This window comes from Toxotes jaculatrix, chromosome 23, assembly GCF_017976425.1.
Source record: "Toxotes jaculatrix isolate fToxJac2 chromosome 23, fToxJac2.pri, whole genome shotgun sequence".
Taxonomy (NCBI): Eukaryota; Metazoa; Chordata; class Actinopteri; family Toxotidae; genus Toxotes; species Toxotes jaculatrix.
The window spans coordinates 1,532,944-1,551,814 of NC_054416.1; the positions used below are offsets into that span (position 1 = coordinate 1,532,944).

Here is an 18,871-nt window from a genome sequence, read left to right on the forward strand (position 1 = left end):
GCTGTGAGCGCACAGCAACATTTACAAACGTCAGTCCCCAGTGGAGATAACAGCGCTGCATCCGTGGAGAGAGGGAAGGGGAAGAAAGATGGAGGAAGAAAGAACTGACACAAAGAGACGATCTCTGTCTTACCGGTGTGGGACAGCAGGTTGGGGGACAGCAGGCCGGGGAGGCCCGGGTGCAGCAGCCTGGGGCTTTCCTGGATCCCTGCACCAGAACAGCGCTTCGGAGGACGGCCCGGGCGAGAGCTGGAGGGGGGGAAAGACAGAGAGAAAGAGAAAGAGAGAGAGAAAGAGAGAGAGAGAGAGAGAGATTAATTAATTAGAATTAATTAATTCAGATTCATTGCGTTGAGTACAGAGAGACGTAGGAACCATAACTGTTACTGTTGGGAGTGTGAGTCTGTTCCTCTCAGACCATTTGATATGCATCTAAATCTGTGTCTCACAATCACACAAGAACAACACACACACACACACACACACACACACACACACACACACGTTTTAACACAGCGATTAAAAGCTGATTCGATTCAGTTCAGCTGCAATTAAAGATTCAGCTCGGATTTGATGCGATCAGATGTTTTCACTCGTTCATGATTCAACAACTGACAAAATAATGACAAATGGCGAACGGGATTTCTCGAAACCGCAAACAAAATATTCCATTCCTGAGAGAAAAAACTGGACAAATCGAAGGATTTTCAACACGTAAACACGGAATATAACAGCTGATGTTTATCTACATTATTTGCACTTTAAATATAATTTGCTTTGGTGAAACTGTGCGTTTAAAAAAATAAATGAACTTTTGCCGTTCTTGCAGTTTTTCCCTAATCACCTGCTACTTCACGTGAAGCTTAATATAATAAGTTTTTTTTCCAAATTTCACATGGGAAGCTTGTTTTTCAGTGTGTGATCCGCTCCTAATCGAGGAATTAAAAAAGTCTGGTGCACCGTTGGAGGAGCATCAGTCGAGCAGTCGAAGCTGACAGCTGGATGTTCCAGCCGAGACAGCAGGTCGCTCGGACGTAATCAAATCACATACTGACAGCACACAGAGCACAGTAGTTTCAGAGTAGGCGCTTTCGCTGGCCGCCATACCGGAGGAGTGGTTGACCGAAGGACAGTCCAACAAACACCGGAGGGAAATCTGATTGGTCGTTCTCACAGTCGGCGTCTCCGGGGAAATGATGCGACGAGCAGGAATCATCTTTTCTCTGTGACATTTTCACACCTCAAAGTACTGCAACCCGCAGAAACAGCAGGAGTTGCCACATCCTAAAATATCTGCCACTTAAAGACAGAGAGAGCTCGATTTTTATCAACTCGTTCAGCTTGGACATGAAACTCAGAAACCACAGAGTAAGAGCACTGACGCAAGACGTGGAAACAAAGAGCTGAGCGATAAATTTGTCGGGAGATTGTGATCGAGACTCAATGAAACAAGCAGCTCTGATCTAAATTCCACTCCAGATAATACGATACGAGATATTACTCTGAATATCCAGAGATTTTCAATAATAATCTGTAGTTGTTCCAGCTTTTATTTAGTATTTTACATTCAGGGGTTTCACAATAAAAGCCCTCTCTCAATAGTCACTAAATAAAATGTGGAAAATATGAAAAATTCTAATAATTATAATTTATTTTGTGCTGTTTGGCGGATGTTGGGGACACGGTCTTGGCTACAGTCCTGCTAACAACGCCTTCCTTGTTTCATTCCTTTCTGTCGTCAGAATCTTTGCTGGCAGAAGACTTTTACTGTGAAGGAGCTGAGGATTTTTAGGTATTTACTGTCAGAGGATCGGTTTAACATGCAGAATGAGGACAAGCTCACTTTGACCGGGGCTAAATATGCTAACGCTGATGTAAAACAACATCCCTTTTACATTAACAAGCACAAGAGTACATGTTCTACATGTGCAAGAGAGCCTGAATACACATCTACAACACACACACACACACTGGCAAGCATGTCTCTGTATGTTCTGTCACACACACACACACACACATGACCTACTGTATTATGCATGTGCACGTAGGCATAAATAAACACAGTCAAACACAAGAATACAGTAACTGCACACGTGCAACAAAACATAAAGGAAGGTACACACACACTCAGGAGGTGTGCATGCAGGCCAACTCTCTGCAGGGTGGCTAAGTAACAGATGGCCGTCCAAAGTCATTTACACCTAGAGAGAGAGGGAGAGAGGGAGAGAGGGGGAGAGAGAGAGAGAGAGAGAGAGAGAGAGAGAGAGAGAGAGAGAGAGAGAGAGAGAGAGAGAGAGAGAGAGGGACCAGAAAACTAAAACCTGCACAAGACATCATCACAGTGTCACAGGATGAGAATAGAAACTTAAAATGAATATATAGGTTAGAACAGGCCATAAAGCACAGAGCTGATTAAAAACCTGCTAACAGTAGTTTTCACCTTTTAGCATTTTAGCTCGATTTAGCTTAAATTTTAGTGTTTCTGCAAACAGCCGATGTAAATAACGAGTGAAAGTGAAAGTGCTCATCAGTTTATCTCGCTAACGTTTGGTTGCAGAGGAGATCCCACTGGGAGGGGTGGGGGTGAAAGAGAGGAAAGAGACAAAGTGTGTAAAAAGATGTGGAGAGAAAATGTCTGAAAATGTTTTGGGGTGTGATCCTGTACGTGAGAAAAAGACACGCACACACACACACACACACACACACGCTGAGTGACAGAGTGAGAGAGAGAGAGGGAGAGAGAGAAAGAGAGAGAGAGAGAGAGAGAGAGAGAGAGGCAGAGGAGCATGAAGAAATGAAAACATGAACCTTCACTTTTCTTCTGAACTCTGCTTCACCTCTCCCTCTCTTTCTCTTTCCATCATGCACACACACCTATACAATAAACACATAATCCTCTCTCTCTCTTTAACACACACACACACACACACACACACACACACACACACACACACACACACACACACACACACAGGTGTTTGCATTCAAACCTTAAAGTCTTTCCATCAACAAACCTTTCATCTCTCACATACACTCACAATGGATACATGTTACAATACCAGGTTTGTGTGTGTGTGTGTGTGTGTTTCATCTGCATCCATCCATGTATAAGCAACATTAAGGTGTGTGTGTGCGTGTGTGTGTATCCACATGAATCCATGCCATGTGGGTACGTGTGTGTGCAAAGGACACATGATATCGCCTTCTCATTAGCCTTACAGTTCTTTGTTCAGAGTAATGACTGCAGTGTGTGTGTGTGTGTGTGTGTGTGTGTGTGTGTGTGTGTGTGTGTGAGTGTGTGTGTGTGTGAGTGTGTGTGTGTGTGTATGAGCGCGTGTGTGTCCCGTAGGGTTGCCATATGTTGGGCATTAATCCTCGTCAACGGTCCACTCTCCTTACTGCACTGAGCACAGGAACAAAGAGCAGGTCACACACACATACACATCATATACACACACACACGTCAAAGCTTTCACACTCACACACACACACACAAAAGTACTTAAACTCACATACACACTTGCATAGAAGCATGGCTTGACACACACACACTCACAGCCAGTCCACTGACCTACATCCATTTGTTAACCCTTCACCTCAGCTGCATTCAAACCCTTAAATAGAAACAAATCCGTTTGTCCTCCTCCGGCTCTCATTTCTTCACCTGAACACTTCGCTTTTATGTGAAATCAGGGTAGGAGAGGTAAAGCGGCGACCTCTGACCCCTGACGTCCTTACTTGTCCACAGTCACGCTGTGAGCAGGCAGAGCAGCCGCTCGCTGGACGTCCTTTAATTTCCTACAGGATGCAGAAAGCTGAGAAAACAGCATGTGCTTCTTGAAACCGGCCAAACAGATTTCAGCTCCTCCTCGATGTGATTCGGTTTCAAAAGCAGCGAAAGCATGGAGAGCTGGGGGGGTGGGATGGAGGGGCGGGGGGGGGGGGGGGGGGGGGCAAAATTATTGTTTAAATATAACAATAAGGGCAAACTCTCCGAGGACGCCCTGACTGACACTGAGCCTAACTAGGCTGAATACCTGGGGAAACACGCAGCCACAGCTAATAACCAAACCTGTAACATCCCAGGTGTGACCTGAGTCCGTACAGGTAAATATGAAACCCTCACACGTTACCATAAACAACAGAACCAATACCTCAAGCTTCAAAAATACAAAGCACCCTGTGATAAACCGCACATGTGCTTTTACTAAAAGGCCTGAAATGTAAACTTTGCAAATCAGGGCTCAGCAGAGTGGAGATGATTTCCCTCATCTGTGCATCGGTGAGAGCACAAGATGAGTCCGAAGATCTCCCTTCAAAATCTGTCACCGTGGCTCAACAGGAAAACACAGAGTCAGCTTGAGGCAGACAGTCTGCTCCTGTTTGTTCCCAGTAATTATAGTAATGTCTCATAATTAAAGAGGTAATGATTTGTTGATGTTAATTAAAATCAGAAACACGGCGGCTTCGAAAATGTTTGCCGCTGATGTTTTATTTTGGTTTTTTTGATGACCTTTTAATTGGCCACGAACAAGAAAACATGCCACGAATGGAAAACATGAAGCTGACATTTCACACACACACACACACACACACACACACACACACACTCACACGATGATCTGATGAGCCACCTTGAAGTAAGTCTTCCCACTTTGACACACGCGCACCCTCGCCTGTCCTCCCAAATGGCCGTTTCTATGGCGACAGAGCCTTGATCAATACTCCGTCATTGGCTCTGATGGCCGGTCAGGGTCGGTCACACACACACACACCCACATCCACACACACACACACACACCCACACAAATGAACGCACAAACAGGCATGGCGGTGAATAAGCACGGACTCGCTAACGCGTTTGACAGATTGATTTAGCTCAGAACGTGCAGGGGTCTCACACACACACACACACACACACACACACACACACACTGTAGTTTATCAAGGCCTGCTGCGGTCAATACATGGGGTAGAGCGAGGGGTCAACCCTCTTTAGCTAAAATCTTTCATCTTCCTCTCCCTCTCTCCTTTTATCTCTCCATCAGTTCGCTGATCCATTTCTCCTCCTCGTTTTCTTTCTGTTATTTTTCCTCCTCTCTCTCTCTTTCGTCTCAGTCCTTCGTCATCTCCAGATTCATATTTGTCTTTGTTTGGTTTGGTTTCCTTCTCCCTGTTTCTCTCCCTTTTTGTCCCCGAACTGTCTGAAATGTGTTTGTGGTCCTGAAGATTAAGATTTAACTTTGATTATATTTATATTTAACGTGTTGATTCTTATTTTGTGTCTTTAACTTTGACAGTTTTTCTCATTTTTTTAAACTAATTTTCCTACATTTATTCATATATTATTTAAATATATTTTAAAACCTTTTTATTTTTATGTGACACCCTTACATTTGTGTTTTTGTATGTATATACATGTATTTTGGATTTTTTTACTTAAATATAAAATTTTCCATTGATTTATGATCACTTTTTGTGATTTGTGATTTTTTGCTTTACTTTCAGATTTTATTTATTTTTTTGTTCTGTTTTACAGCAGAGAGAAAAATACGCTCCAGGTAAAAGGTTAAAGGTTTATCGGAGAGAAAAACGCTCGATGGCGGTTTGAAATCCTCACCGACGGGATTTTACAAATGTTTCATGGTGGCAGTTATTTTAAATTTCATTGCAATAATTTTGAGATAAAAAGGAGAAATTCAGTGTTTACGTGAACCTTGGTGTATTGAATGAATCTGACCGACGACCTCGCGCTGTTTTGCTTTAATTTTTAAATATTTATTCATATATTTATTTTTCATATTTTCAAAAACACACCCCTTGATTTTCTGCTCCAGTGCCACTTGTCTTTGTGATCTCTTGCTCCATTAATCCACCCATCCCTCCATCTCTTTTGTCTTCCTCTTACTCCTGCTTTCATCTTCTGTCCTCCCCCAACCTGAGGTCAAATGATGTCAAAAAATCTCTCTACTGATTACTCGCTCTTTCCTTTCTTTCTGTTCTTCTGTCTTTCACTGTCTCTTTCCCTCCTTTCGAAGTGGTGGTTGGTGGACGTGCAAAAGAGGTGAAAGTCTTTCTTCCTTTCCAGAGGAGAGGGAGAGGTCCCTCTCTCTGTCTGTTTTCTGTCTCCCCACATCTCTCGGCCATCATAAATCGTGCCGCAGACTTACATCCTCTCTCACCGTGTGTGTGTGTGTGTGTGTGTGTGTGTGTGTGTGTGTGTGTGTGTGTCTTTTCTCTTTGTTTGTAGCAGAAGAACAATCTATTCTTTTTAAAGAGACACCAGAGAAATAGGATATATGTCTGTCTACACACACACACACACACACACACACACACACACACACACACACACACACACACACACACACACACACACACACACACACACAGGGGCATCATAATCACGGACGCTCATGGATTCACGGAGTGAACGAGAGAGAGACAGATAAATGGAGAGAAGGAAAGAGAGAGAGAAAGAGAGAGATGGATGTTTACTCCTCTGGGCTTCCGCCTCTTTGATTGGACAGATGAATGACTTCATTGTGTGTGTGTGTGTGTGTGTGTGTGTTTCCTTCTCTTTCTCTTTTTCTGTTTCTCTTTTCGTTAGAGAGAAAGACAGAAGATGGAGAGCAGGAGAGGAAGTGGAAAGAGAAAGAGAAGAAACAAACAAACAAGAAAGAAAAAGAAGAAAGGAATGATAGGTAGAAAAAAAGGATGCGTGGAGTCAGAGAAAGAGGTAGAGTGAGGTAGCCAATAATAAGTATTGATGGATAAGGGAAGTAGAGCGAAAATAATAAGGGAGAAAAAAAAAATCAACTTAAAACACAGAGAGGAGGGAAACAGGAAAACTGCATTGATTAACTGACGACACTTCTCTTTTCATCCCATCTATATATCCATCTGTTCATCCATCTTTCCATCCACCTATCTCTGTTTATTTATCTATCAATCCTTCCATCTATCTATCTATCATCCATCCATCTGGATCATCCATCCAATTCATCTATCCGCCATTCCGTGATCATCTGTCATCCATCCATTTGTCTATCTATCCCTCTATCCAGTTATCTGTCCATCCTTCATTTGCCTATCATGTGTGTACTCATTCATCCATCCTTTCATCTATCTATACATGTATCTATCTTTTTATCCACCTTCAATCATCTATCACCCACTCATTTATCTATCTATCTATCAATTGTATCAATTTGTATATCTCTCATCTATTCATCTGTTCATCCACCCATCCTTCCATCAATCTATCTATCAATCTATCTATCTATCTATCTATCTATCTATCTATCTATCTATCCTACAGCTTCTCTCTCTCTCTCTCTCCAGAGGAACAGGTGTGCAACGGGACAAGAGACAAAAACACTCCTGCATTTTTAACCAGGACCTATTAAATATTAAACACCACACACACACACGCACACACACACGCACACACCCATACACACACACACACACACACACACACACACACAGGGACTGACACACAATCGCTGACGAGACAAGTTATACAGGTCGATGGACTAACGTGTGTCTGCATGTCTGTGTGAGTGTGTGATGGCTTTAAGCGTCATTACCTTACTTCCTAGGCATGTGGGCAAATACACACACACACACACACACACACACACACTCACACAGACACACACACACACAGGCAGGGATAATTCATACAGGCATACACGGTTCTCTCACATGTTAACATTTAAGAGGTAAAACTATAACAGGCTCCATGTTTTCTCTCCCGCTCGCTCTCCCTCCCTCTCTCCCTCCCTCCATCTCCCCCCTCTCCTCCATCCTCCCCCCCTCCTCCTCCGTCTCTCCATCTCTTTGAAGTGCTCCATAACAAACTATAACAACAGGAAGTTTTCAATGCGCCACATTGAGTAGGAATGTCACATATGGTATGAGCGAGGGAGGGATGGAGGAGTGAGAAACGAGCAGAGGGAGGGAGGATTAGAGAGGACAGAGTATGGACACACACACACACACACACACACACACACACACACACACACACACACACACACACACACACACACTCACACACACACACACAGATTGACAGACCTTTAGCATGACTGCTAATAAAGGTGACACCAATCTCATCTACAGGTCAAACACAGTTTCCATGGATTCTTAGGAATCTTGTTTTATATTTGGAAAAATGAACCAAAACACCTGAAAAATAATCCGTCACCTGCGATTAGCTGCTTCAGCTGTCAACACTCCATCACGTGCTTGTTGAAACGCTGCACAAACCCTGAAACTGAGCCACTCTGACAGTTTCTCCAACTAAAACACAATCAGACGTTCACACGCACTTCGCACGGTGCGGAGGTGAGAGGATACTTCTCTCTCCACGCCAGTTTATCGTTTTTATTTTGTTACACAACCGTTTGTGTCACTTTTGTGTTCGCAACACGATGAAATTCTTGTCAGAAAATTATGAATTATCACCGTATATAAATGGTTATTCTGTCTCCCCGGTGTAATACACACTTACAAGTGCATCCGTTTTACCTTGTGTTCCCATCAGCCTCAGCTGCACTTCTTAGCTACATTAATATGGCGACCATGCTAAACATCATACCGCTTAAACACCAGCATGTTAGCACTGACAACAGCATGCAGCTCAAAGGGGTCAGGGACTAGCATGGCTGTGCAGTCTCAGTGTAAAGAGGCTAGCAGCAGTGCATCGCTAACCAGCAGCAGCTGGGTTAGCGACGCTCACCGCGTTGGTCTTTGCTCAGAGGAGACGGAGAGAGAGAGAGAGAGATGGAGAGAGAGATGGCAGCAAAGGAGGGATGAAAGTAATGAGGAGAGACGTGTGACACATGAGCAAGGGAGGGAGGGGGAGGAGGAGAAGTGAAGGAGTGTGGGAGGCGAGAAAACAAAAATGAAAAAGAGAAGTGCAGTAAGAGAAAGAAAGAAATAAAGAGAGAAAGAAAGAGATAAAGAAAGAAAGAAAGAAAAAGACATGCCCCCAACCTTCATCAGATCAATTTCACTGCCTTTTTTTCCACCATCCCTCCATTTTTTCTCAACTGTAGTTAATTTTCTGCCCCTCCGACTCCTCGTTCCTCACCTCTGTCCATCCCTCCCTCTCTCTCTTCTTTTACCTGTCCTTACCTCCTTCCCTTTTTCTATCAATCTCTTCCTCCCCCTCTCCATCTCTCTCTGCAGTTAAGTCAGTGTAATGTAAATGATGTGCCATCGATCGCCCCTGACAGTGCAAGGACGCTCACCTCCTCTCCTCCTCCTCCTCTTCTTCTTCATCCTCCTGTCATCTCTCTCTCTCTCTCTTTTTCACACCCCTCCCTCCCTCCCTCACTCTCTCCTCGGCTGCTCTTTCCTCCACCTAACATCTTTTATCTCTTTTTCTCCCCTGTCTCTCTCTCTCTCTCTCTCTCTTTCTATATCTCTCTCCCTCGCTCGCCCGCTGCCTCCCACGCCTGTCATCTTTCATCTCTCCCTCTCCCTTCATTTTACTCTCTCTCTCCTTCTCTCTTTCTTTTGCCGGCCATCATTTATGTCTCTCTCTTCCTCCATTGTTCTTTCAGAGCATCTGCTCTCTCGATCTCTCTCTCTTTCCACCTATACCATCTTTTATCTCTGTCTCTTTTTATTTCTCCCCCTGTCTTTCTATCTCTTTCTCTCTCTTTGCTGTCTCAGGTCTCTGCAGTCCATCTTTAGCCTGCTAGCTTCGCTTAAAGGAGCACAGACCGCCGCTAAAGGTCCAGGCCGCCTTTCAAATTAAAGGTCCAACTTATGTTCAGCCTGTGTGGCTTTGTCTTAATGCACATCGTGTCCTTCCATCCTGCTGAGACTGTAAAGTACTGAGAATTTACACCTTCATTTTACAGCAGCAGAGATAAATGACAGAAAGTCTTCCATCACTGCTGTGGACGGACACAGATTTTACACATGTACTGTATTTTTTCACTGGGCTTCAGTCTGTTCCCTGTTCTCAAGGATCTGACTTAAACAGGAAACATACTGCAATTTAACTGTTTTTTAAAAAGAAATCTATGCAAATAAAAATTAAATAAATCTGTATAAATAAAAACTGAAACATAAAATATACATTAAACTAATATTTTTTTATTTTAAAAGTAATTTAATAAAATTAATGTTTTTAATTAGGGCTGCAACTATTGATTATTTTCATTCATTCATTCATTCATCAGCTCAGTTATGTTATGTATATGTGTATGTGTTATGATTATCAGCTCTTATCATCACTTCTGCATTAAACCCTCACACTCTTCCTCTCCTCCTCACTTCGTCCTCCTCCGTTCATTCCTTCTTCCTCTCTTTCCTCCTTCTTTCCTTTCTCCTTATCCAAATAGAGGACACAGACAATCCAATAAACGCCCTCGCTCTCAACAGCTGGAGTGTGTGTGTGTGTGTGTGTCAGCAAAGCACAGAGTCAGCAGAAAACTAGGATGACACCCTCAGCGCCGGACAGGAATGTCACAGGAAGAAAAAAAAAAAAAAAGAAAAAAGAGAGAGATGAAGAAATAAAGAAAGAGAGAGAAAAGACAGATGAGGAGAGAGCGAGCGAGGGAGGACGTGAGGAGAGAAAGAGGAAGAAGAGAAGAAGAAAACTCTGGGGACTTAGAATGACACATGCGGTATTACTCACCGTCCCCATACATCACACACACAGACACACACATGCAGACGCACACTCTGAATCTTCCTTTTGTGCACAAACAGATACACAAGGACACGAAAAGACAAACCTTCTCACTGTCCCTCGCTCTCCCCTCACTCTCTCTCTCTCTCTCTCTCTCTCTCTCACACACACACACTCACACCATCCTGACACTAATACCAACAACGTTTTTTAACCTGAAAAAAAAAACTTTTGGGGAAACGCCATGAGGCTGCATCAGGTGCTTTCTGAGCGTGTCTCGCCCTGGGCTCGGCCTTGCAGGCTGAACGCAGGGGCGCTGTCGCTGTTTATTTTAACGATGTGTTCAAACAATTAAATTTTCAGACCAGTTTGAAATCAAAGTTTACAGCCTGCGGCACGCCCCAACACGACGGTGAGACCGACACCGTTACACAAGCAAAGACACAAAAATTTTAAAAAAAACCCACAAACAAATCAGCGACCACAGAGTTTGACTCAACTAAACATCTTTACATGTATTTATGCAACCGCACTCCTCACCAGGTGGTGGCAGTAATGCACAGTTTGGTTGAAAAAGAAGTTTGACTGTTTTTCTATCGATTTTCAGCGTGAAACGTTTAGTGTGAACAAAAACCCTGTTTGACACGTAAACTGGGTTTTTGAATTCAACCGCACATGGTCTAAATCCGACCCAATACCCACACATGCACGGTCAATACCACAAACAGAGAGGAAAATCTTAGTACAACAAACACACACACACAGACACACACACACACTGAGAAGGTAAGCCTGGATCCTACAATAAGTCCAGTTTTATGACTAGTGTATAACACCAACAGCTGAATCAATATTAGTTTACACTGGGTCACAGTGGACACACACACACTCAGATACAAGTCCTGCTTCAACATACACACACACATGAACACACAAACACACACACAGCTCTTTCCTTTCATAAACACACACATTGAATCTCCCAGAATATATTATTATTGCAGATTTGCACACACACACACACAGACACACACAGATTAGCTTTTATTCTATTACACCCTCGTGGTAGGTCAGCTTGGCCATGTAAGGCAACACACACACACACACAGCCATTATAAAAGTGATAACAGTAATGTAATAAAACACACACACACACACACTGAGCTGGTTATTATAAAAAATGATAAACATTCAAAGAGTTGTAAAGTTTTACAGTGATGAACTAACATATCAACTTTATTAACGGCCGACTGTCCTCGTTCTCAGGCTGCGGCTCGGTTTTAACGCACCCATTTAAACCATTTTAATTCCCCTTTTTCCCCCTTTATAACAGCTGATACGGAGTCAGAAACATTAAACTGCTTTATGGTGACAAAGTGACTTTAAGCGCAGAGTTTCAGAGTTGGACGTCTTTCAGCAGCAGCGACTCTGTGTCCAGGAAAGAAGTCAGAGTTTCCATTCATAATCTCAGAGAGAAGACGGCTTATCTGCAAACCTGAAACATTTGGATTTATTTAGAAACGTCACCATGGTGGGAAATTCTCAGCACTTTCATTTTAAAAGCTCAAACTCACAGAGTCACTTACTTAAACGCAATCAATCTCTGTTTCCTTCGTTTTTGTTTCTTCATGTCTTGAACTGCACTGTACCCACACAGGAATCTTTATTCCTCTGCTTTATTCCTTTAAGTCTTTTCTGAGTGTTGTTGAAAGGTGCCATGATTGTTACAGGAATCCGACCGTGATGATTAGAGCCAAATATCCAAGACTGAGATTGGATAACTTTATAAGCCTGTTCACTCAGTCATCGGTGAGTCATTGAAAAGGGGTGGGGGGTAACAGCCGAATCCTAAACCTCCTTTGATAACGGTTATTATAAAATATCGAGTGCCATCAGTTGACTGTGACCTTTCTTGACCTCTAACAGCGACCAGACAAGTACTCTAATACCCCCCTCAAGCTACGGTGCCCTGTAGATGACACAAACAATACAATCACTTTTCCCCAGCAGAGAGAGGCAGAAGTAATCTGGCTAATTAGAGCAGAGATCCAGGAGAAACGTCCAGTGAGGAGGCAATATATCACCGTGCTAACTACTGGAACAATAAAACTGCTTTGTCATTTGCTTTTTTTGGCATGAGAACAGGGGCTTTTCATCCCTCGTACTGTAGGTTAAATATTCAGCTGTGTTTGTTGTTGTTGGTGAGGGCCCGGGGGGGGGGGGGGGGGGGGGGGGGGGGGCAGGAGGGGGAGTTCTGCTTCAAAAGAGAAAGTAAAGCCACAGCTGGCGAAGCAATTATCGAGCCGCTCTTATTGATCAACGCTCTCCAGCGGAGATATTATGGTCATATTGTTCAATCGGTTAATTTAAAGAAGAATTTATGACTTTCTACTCGCTCCGGGAGGCACAGAGAGCCCTTTAGCTGCTGCTGCTGCTGTTTGACACAACCTGTGTGATTTTAACATAATCCGAGAAACTAAACATGGAGTCGACGAGCTCCGTCAGAGGAAGTCTGCAGCTTTAATGGCGTCCTGCTTTATAAGGCTGTCAGAGGTATTTGATTACACACAAACTGCATCTCTTTATGAGGCTGTTAACTCCGTTATCAGTTAGTCAATGGGAAGAAGGGGATGGGGAGCTGCCTCGTTATTACTGGTGCTGTTGGGTCATGTTGTCATTTCAAAGTACAACTTAAACTCTGTTTATGTCCATCTGTCTTCATCTGTCAGTAAACCACCCGCTTTTCTTTTTTCTTCTTCTGTTTTCTTTTTCTTTGGGCTTCTTTTCAGGTCAGTGTCGGCTCATCCTACAGAAACTACAGCAGAGTCTGACACTGTGAGCCCCCCCCCATTCAAAATCAAAACAACTGCCCCCACCCCAGCACTTCCAATTTTGGAACTACAGTTCACATAATAAACAGGAAGTTGTCATGGAGTCACTTAATTAGCTACATTATTTATTTATTTATTTTTATTATATTTATTTACATTTTGGCAAATTCACACCATTAAAAACCTGCTGAATCAGCTTTTAGCACTTCCTGTTTGCAGATATCACTGGACTTCTAGTATCAAATAGTTTTTAGGGGTTTTTTTCCCAGGAAATGTCCTAAGAAATTATTTTTAAATAAATAAATTTAAAAAAATAATAAAAATCACCGTCTTTGAGGAAGGAAAGAAAACGAAAAATGGAGGACGTCACATTTAAGCGCTGGTAAAGACTCCTGTAAATAAACACTGTAAATAAAAAGCGATCCAGCGACAGGGTGACTGTTATCGGATAAAGAGAATCAAACCTGGAGAAAAATCTCAAATTAAAAGCTGCTCGTTTTTAGGCTCCTGTTTCAGTGGATATATTAACTCAGAGTGATGCAATGCTTCATTTCACAGGCCACCCAAGAACATTATGCTCCAAAACACAATCTATTTAATACAAAATGACACCGTTTCTGCCATCAGGGGATTTCAGCAGGTCTCCAAACCAGGAGCGTTGTCATTTTGAATTAAAGGACACAAGGTGAGCTGGAGCATGGTGGTGCGAGGAAATGAAAATGTGGGCACGGCGTGTCGGCTGTACTGCCACAAATACATTTATCAGCTTTAATGTTCTTAAATGTCCAATGTCATGTTATTGATAAGACTTTCAGTGCATTTAAATGAACATTAGTGTCCAGGAACCTGGATCAGCTTTATCCAAGCACTGAAAACCCAACTACTGTTAAAACACTGTGGCAGGTAAACACCTGATCCATGTTTCTGTCATGTCCACAGGTGCTTCCTATAAACTGAAGCTGCACAAGCAGTGAACAAAGCATATGACAACCGCGATCTACAGTACATGCTGAGGATAATACAACGCAGGCTGTTTCCCCTCTCAGAACCAGTTCAGTCTGAGATCTGTGTGCATCACTGTGGGAAACTCACTGGAATCGTTTTTATATAAAGTAACAGGAGGTCAGAGATTGCTGTGGCTCTAAAAATGGATCCGTCAGCTGTGGTCACATCATGGCAGACACCTGATCCACTTAAAGGCCTGATTGGTGCATCCCTAATAACTTTTCCTGTCACTCCCATCTTCCACTGCTGCTGATCAGGTGACAACTCAGGCAGAGCGGTAAACGTTTCGATAAATGAACGAAACCGGGTTCGTCCTCAGACGCGTCAGAGAGAGAGGCTGATGTCAACAAATCAAACGAGAGCTACAACTAAATCTGGACACAGATGAACCAGAGACGGGTTTAAATTATAAATAACGGAATCCACGAAATCAGGCAGCGGCAGACAAAAACTGCGGAAACATGCACCGCTACAGCTCCCAGCTCCCATGACCAGGAAGCAGGATGCTGTTAAACTCATATATGTACTATTTTCTTTCATCATCTTACATTTTGCCTAAATGCATCCACAGATGAATAAACTCTCTTTCTGTCCATCTGTATCTGCCTCCACGACTCAGCGCTTGCTTATGAGTTCACCAGTGTTTCCAGTAAATATCAGGCCTGGTGTGACACATCGCCTCTCAGTGTCGGCGACAGTCATTCCCTTTCCTGGAAGCAGACGGCCTGTAAAAACGTGACTCTGTTTCTGCCTGGTTAGATTTCACGGACACCAGCCACACAAACCAAACTTTGTTTCTTAACAAACGGGCTGGTTATTGCCCTCATTATGCTGTCGTAGTCTAGTTAATCTGTTTTCAGGGAGTCCGCTGTGCTCTCTGGATTGTGCTGAGTCAGCCTGAACCAGATCTGCACTTTAATGGAGTCAGCATTAGTCTTCTATTAATTATAGCTGACTGATAATTTTCCTGTTTTGTTCTTTTTGTTTTACAGAGTGCAGTGAATGGCGATGCAAATGAAGCCGTCAGAGCTGTATTTCTCCTGGTTATTGTTGTTCTGCTGATATTTCTGTTGCTGTTGTCATCACAAACTCCCCATTGTGACAACATCAGGGAGAAACTTTTTTTTGTTTCGCTTGTTCTTTAAAATTTGAACCTTCCTTTGTTACCTTTCACAGCACATGTTGAGCTGCTACTGGTCTTATTATTACTTTATTTGCTATGAAGCTATTTATATTTAAGGAAATGATCTGAATACTTCTACCACTGCAAAGGCTAAAAAAAAAAAAAAAAAAAACTAAAAGGACTTTACCCAAATTATTATGTTAAACTGGAAAGAGGAGCATTACAGTGATCATAGCGTGGCACATTTTAACAACAACAATGCCAAGATAAAAAAAGGACGAGTTACTAACACAGAGGCCTGCCGCCAGTTTAATGATGATAATGGCAGAATGGACAAATGAATGTATGAGAAGTCCACCGGAGTCACCAGAGAGGATCTAAAAGGATGATTACGATCATGATGATGATTATGCCGCAGTGAAAGATGGAATATTATGATGATTTCACCACGGGGAAGCTTAACTGTTCGCCAGCCACTGATCACCATGACTCAAATTTCCAGGAAAGCAGATGACTTTGGTCTAATGAGCACTAAACACAGACAGATGCTCACATGAGTAACTCGCCCGAGTAAGTGAACTGTTCGAACGGCTGCTGATCAACACACGTCCAGTGTCACAGGTGTCAAACCTGCGACTTATTATTGTCTTTAAGCTGCTGGAGAAGCTGAGAGTGGTATTTAGACTCTTTCCAAACATGTGATCCCATCAGGAGGCGTCTGATTGGCCCCCAAATTTATCCTGCATCATGACAATGACTCCCAACACGCAACCGGAGTCTTAAACAACTCAGAGACCCTCAGAGAGTCCTGCAGCAGATGGTCTGGGCCCCACAGAGTCCTGATCTCAGGATCATGGAGTCAGTCTGGGATCACATGAGGAGACAGAGACACTGAGTTCTCCAGGATGCTCAGGACAACCCACCTGGCAGGTACCTGAAAAACTACGCACAGGTGTACTGAGGAGAACTGCTGCTGGTTTTAGAGGCAGAGAGTGTTCACAGCAAACACTGATGTGATTTTAGTTTTTCTTTTTTTAAATAAAAACTATTTATGGCTCCGTTTTGCCTAAAGCTCTTGCACAGTACTGTATGTGACCTCAGGCAGGTGTAGCTGCATCGCACCTTCACTAAAATCGAGAAAAAAACATCATGTCGCAGCTCTGAGAAGAAAAATCCTCATTATGAAAAGCAACAGGATGTTTGATGCACTGTCACTTCCATTTAAAGACATTGTTTTGGTACATTCAGTGCTGTGCTGAGAACGACCTTGGATTACAATCAACACAGACATTTTTGTCAAATGTCATTTCCTCTCGCTTTATCCGAATGTTTCTGTGTTGTTTTTATCCACTGTCAAATATTTAGAAAAGGCAAAACACGTTCAATAATAATATTAATTTCTAATCTGACATAAGATAATTGGGAGCATTAATGATCACGGCTGGATGGTCTGTATGTGGCCTATAGCATGAAGTAAAAGGAGAGGGAGAGCAGAAGAATGTGGCAGTGGCTTTTGTAGGTCACCCCAAACAAAGCGCACACACACACACACACACGCACGCACACACACACACACACACACACTACAGGCTGGAGGAGCTCTCTGAACCTCCCCATAACTAATCTACAACCATCCCATTAGGAAAACACACCCACGAAACATACACACGCACACACAGGTGCATGCATTGGGGTCCACATGTTCCCTCTCACTTCTACTTACACACACACACACACACACACACACGCACACACACACACACACTTCCACACAGAGGACGAGATCAAGAAAGAGTTCACATGAACAGCAAGGCCTGTGGTATTTGTTGGCCTCAAGTGGGTCACACACACTCAAATCCACACACACTTACACACACACAGACACACAAGCACACACACACACACACACAGGACAAATAATCATGCAGCTTTCATCCTCCAAGGCAGGAAATGCTGCTTTTAAGCTCTGTGTGTTTGAGTTAAAAGAGAAGTTCACACACACACACACACACACACACACACACACACACACACACACACACACACACACACACAGTTTCTCATCTATAATACACACACAGATTCCCTCACATAGACACTTTTTGGAAGTGTTACAGATGTTTTAATGCTCACATGTTCACAAAAACACACATACAAAAAAATCTATCTATCCACAAGATAAACACACAAACGTATGTTTGTTATGTTAGTGTTGTGGATGTTCACACACACAAACACACACACTTAAACACACATTCCTTCTGTCTTTACACACCGACACATTACAGACAAAAAAAAAAAAAAAAAAAAAAGCCTCCGTGCTCCAAAAACTACAAACATGGCTGAGATTTTACAAATCCTGAAAGAATCCAAACAACAACAGTGGAAAGATTTGTCTCTCACACACAAGACAGATAAAGGACAGAAGGATAGAAGAAAGAAGGGATGAGAGGAGGGCAAGGAAGGAGAAAGAAAGACAGAAGGTAAAAGGGTAAGAAACAAAAGAAGACAAAGAAAGGAAATAAAACAAGAAGGAAGGAAGGTAAAACAAATGAAACAAAAACAAAGGAGTAGGTTGAGGAAGAAAGAAAAAAGAAATCACAGAAGGAAAGACTGAAAATGGTAAAAACAGAAAAGGATGAAGGCTGATAGAAGAAAGAAAATGAAGAAGCAGAAGGAAGGAAAACAAGGGGCTTCATGTGCGATTCAAATCATCTCGCAGAGAAGAAGAAAAGAAGAAGAGGACAGAGATGTTTGACAGGCAAGAGAAATGGGGGGAGGAAGGAGAGAAAGAGGAGCAGTGGGAGGGAGTGATTAATGAAGGAGGGAGGAGGAGAAAGAGAAGAAGGCATCCGTCTGTCCATCTATTGTGGAGAACCAGGAAGAAAGAAAATAAGACGCCGAGAAAGACAGAAAGAACGAAGGAGAGACAGACTTTTGCTTTAAGAACACAAAAATAAAAGTCAAACAACAGACGAAAGAAATTCCTTGCATACAGATTCTGTCATAAATCTTCTTCCACTTTCTCTTGCTTTCTTCCACAAGGTCAAAGGTCACTGGCGGCAAGATAACATCACTGTCCTGCAGAAACATCACACGCATCTGTGTCCAATATTAAACTTAGAGCTGATCTGTCATGCGCACAAAAACTGTTGTGACTAAGAAACCAAACTGTAGGAACACCACACCCCGACCGTGATGGAAAGATAACGCAACTCTGTTTTTTTTTATTTTCTGAAGTCGTTTCCTTCAGTT

The 18,871-nt window shown here is 42.8% G+C and overlaps 1 protein-coding gene across 1 annotated transcript in view; it reads right to left on the bottom strand.

The window, feature by feature from the left end:
* The window catches only part of dachb (dachshund b), a 64,857-nt gene that overhangs the window by 26,074 nt on the left and 19,912 nt on the right, over positions 1-18,871 (bottom strand). Inside the window, exon 2 of the mRNA XM_041031078.1 lies at positions 134-249. Coding sequence (XP_040887012.1) covers positions 134-249 — 116 coding nt within the window. The remainder of the gene's footprint in view (positions 1-133; positions 250-18,871) is intronic.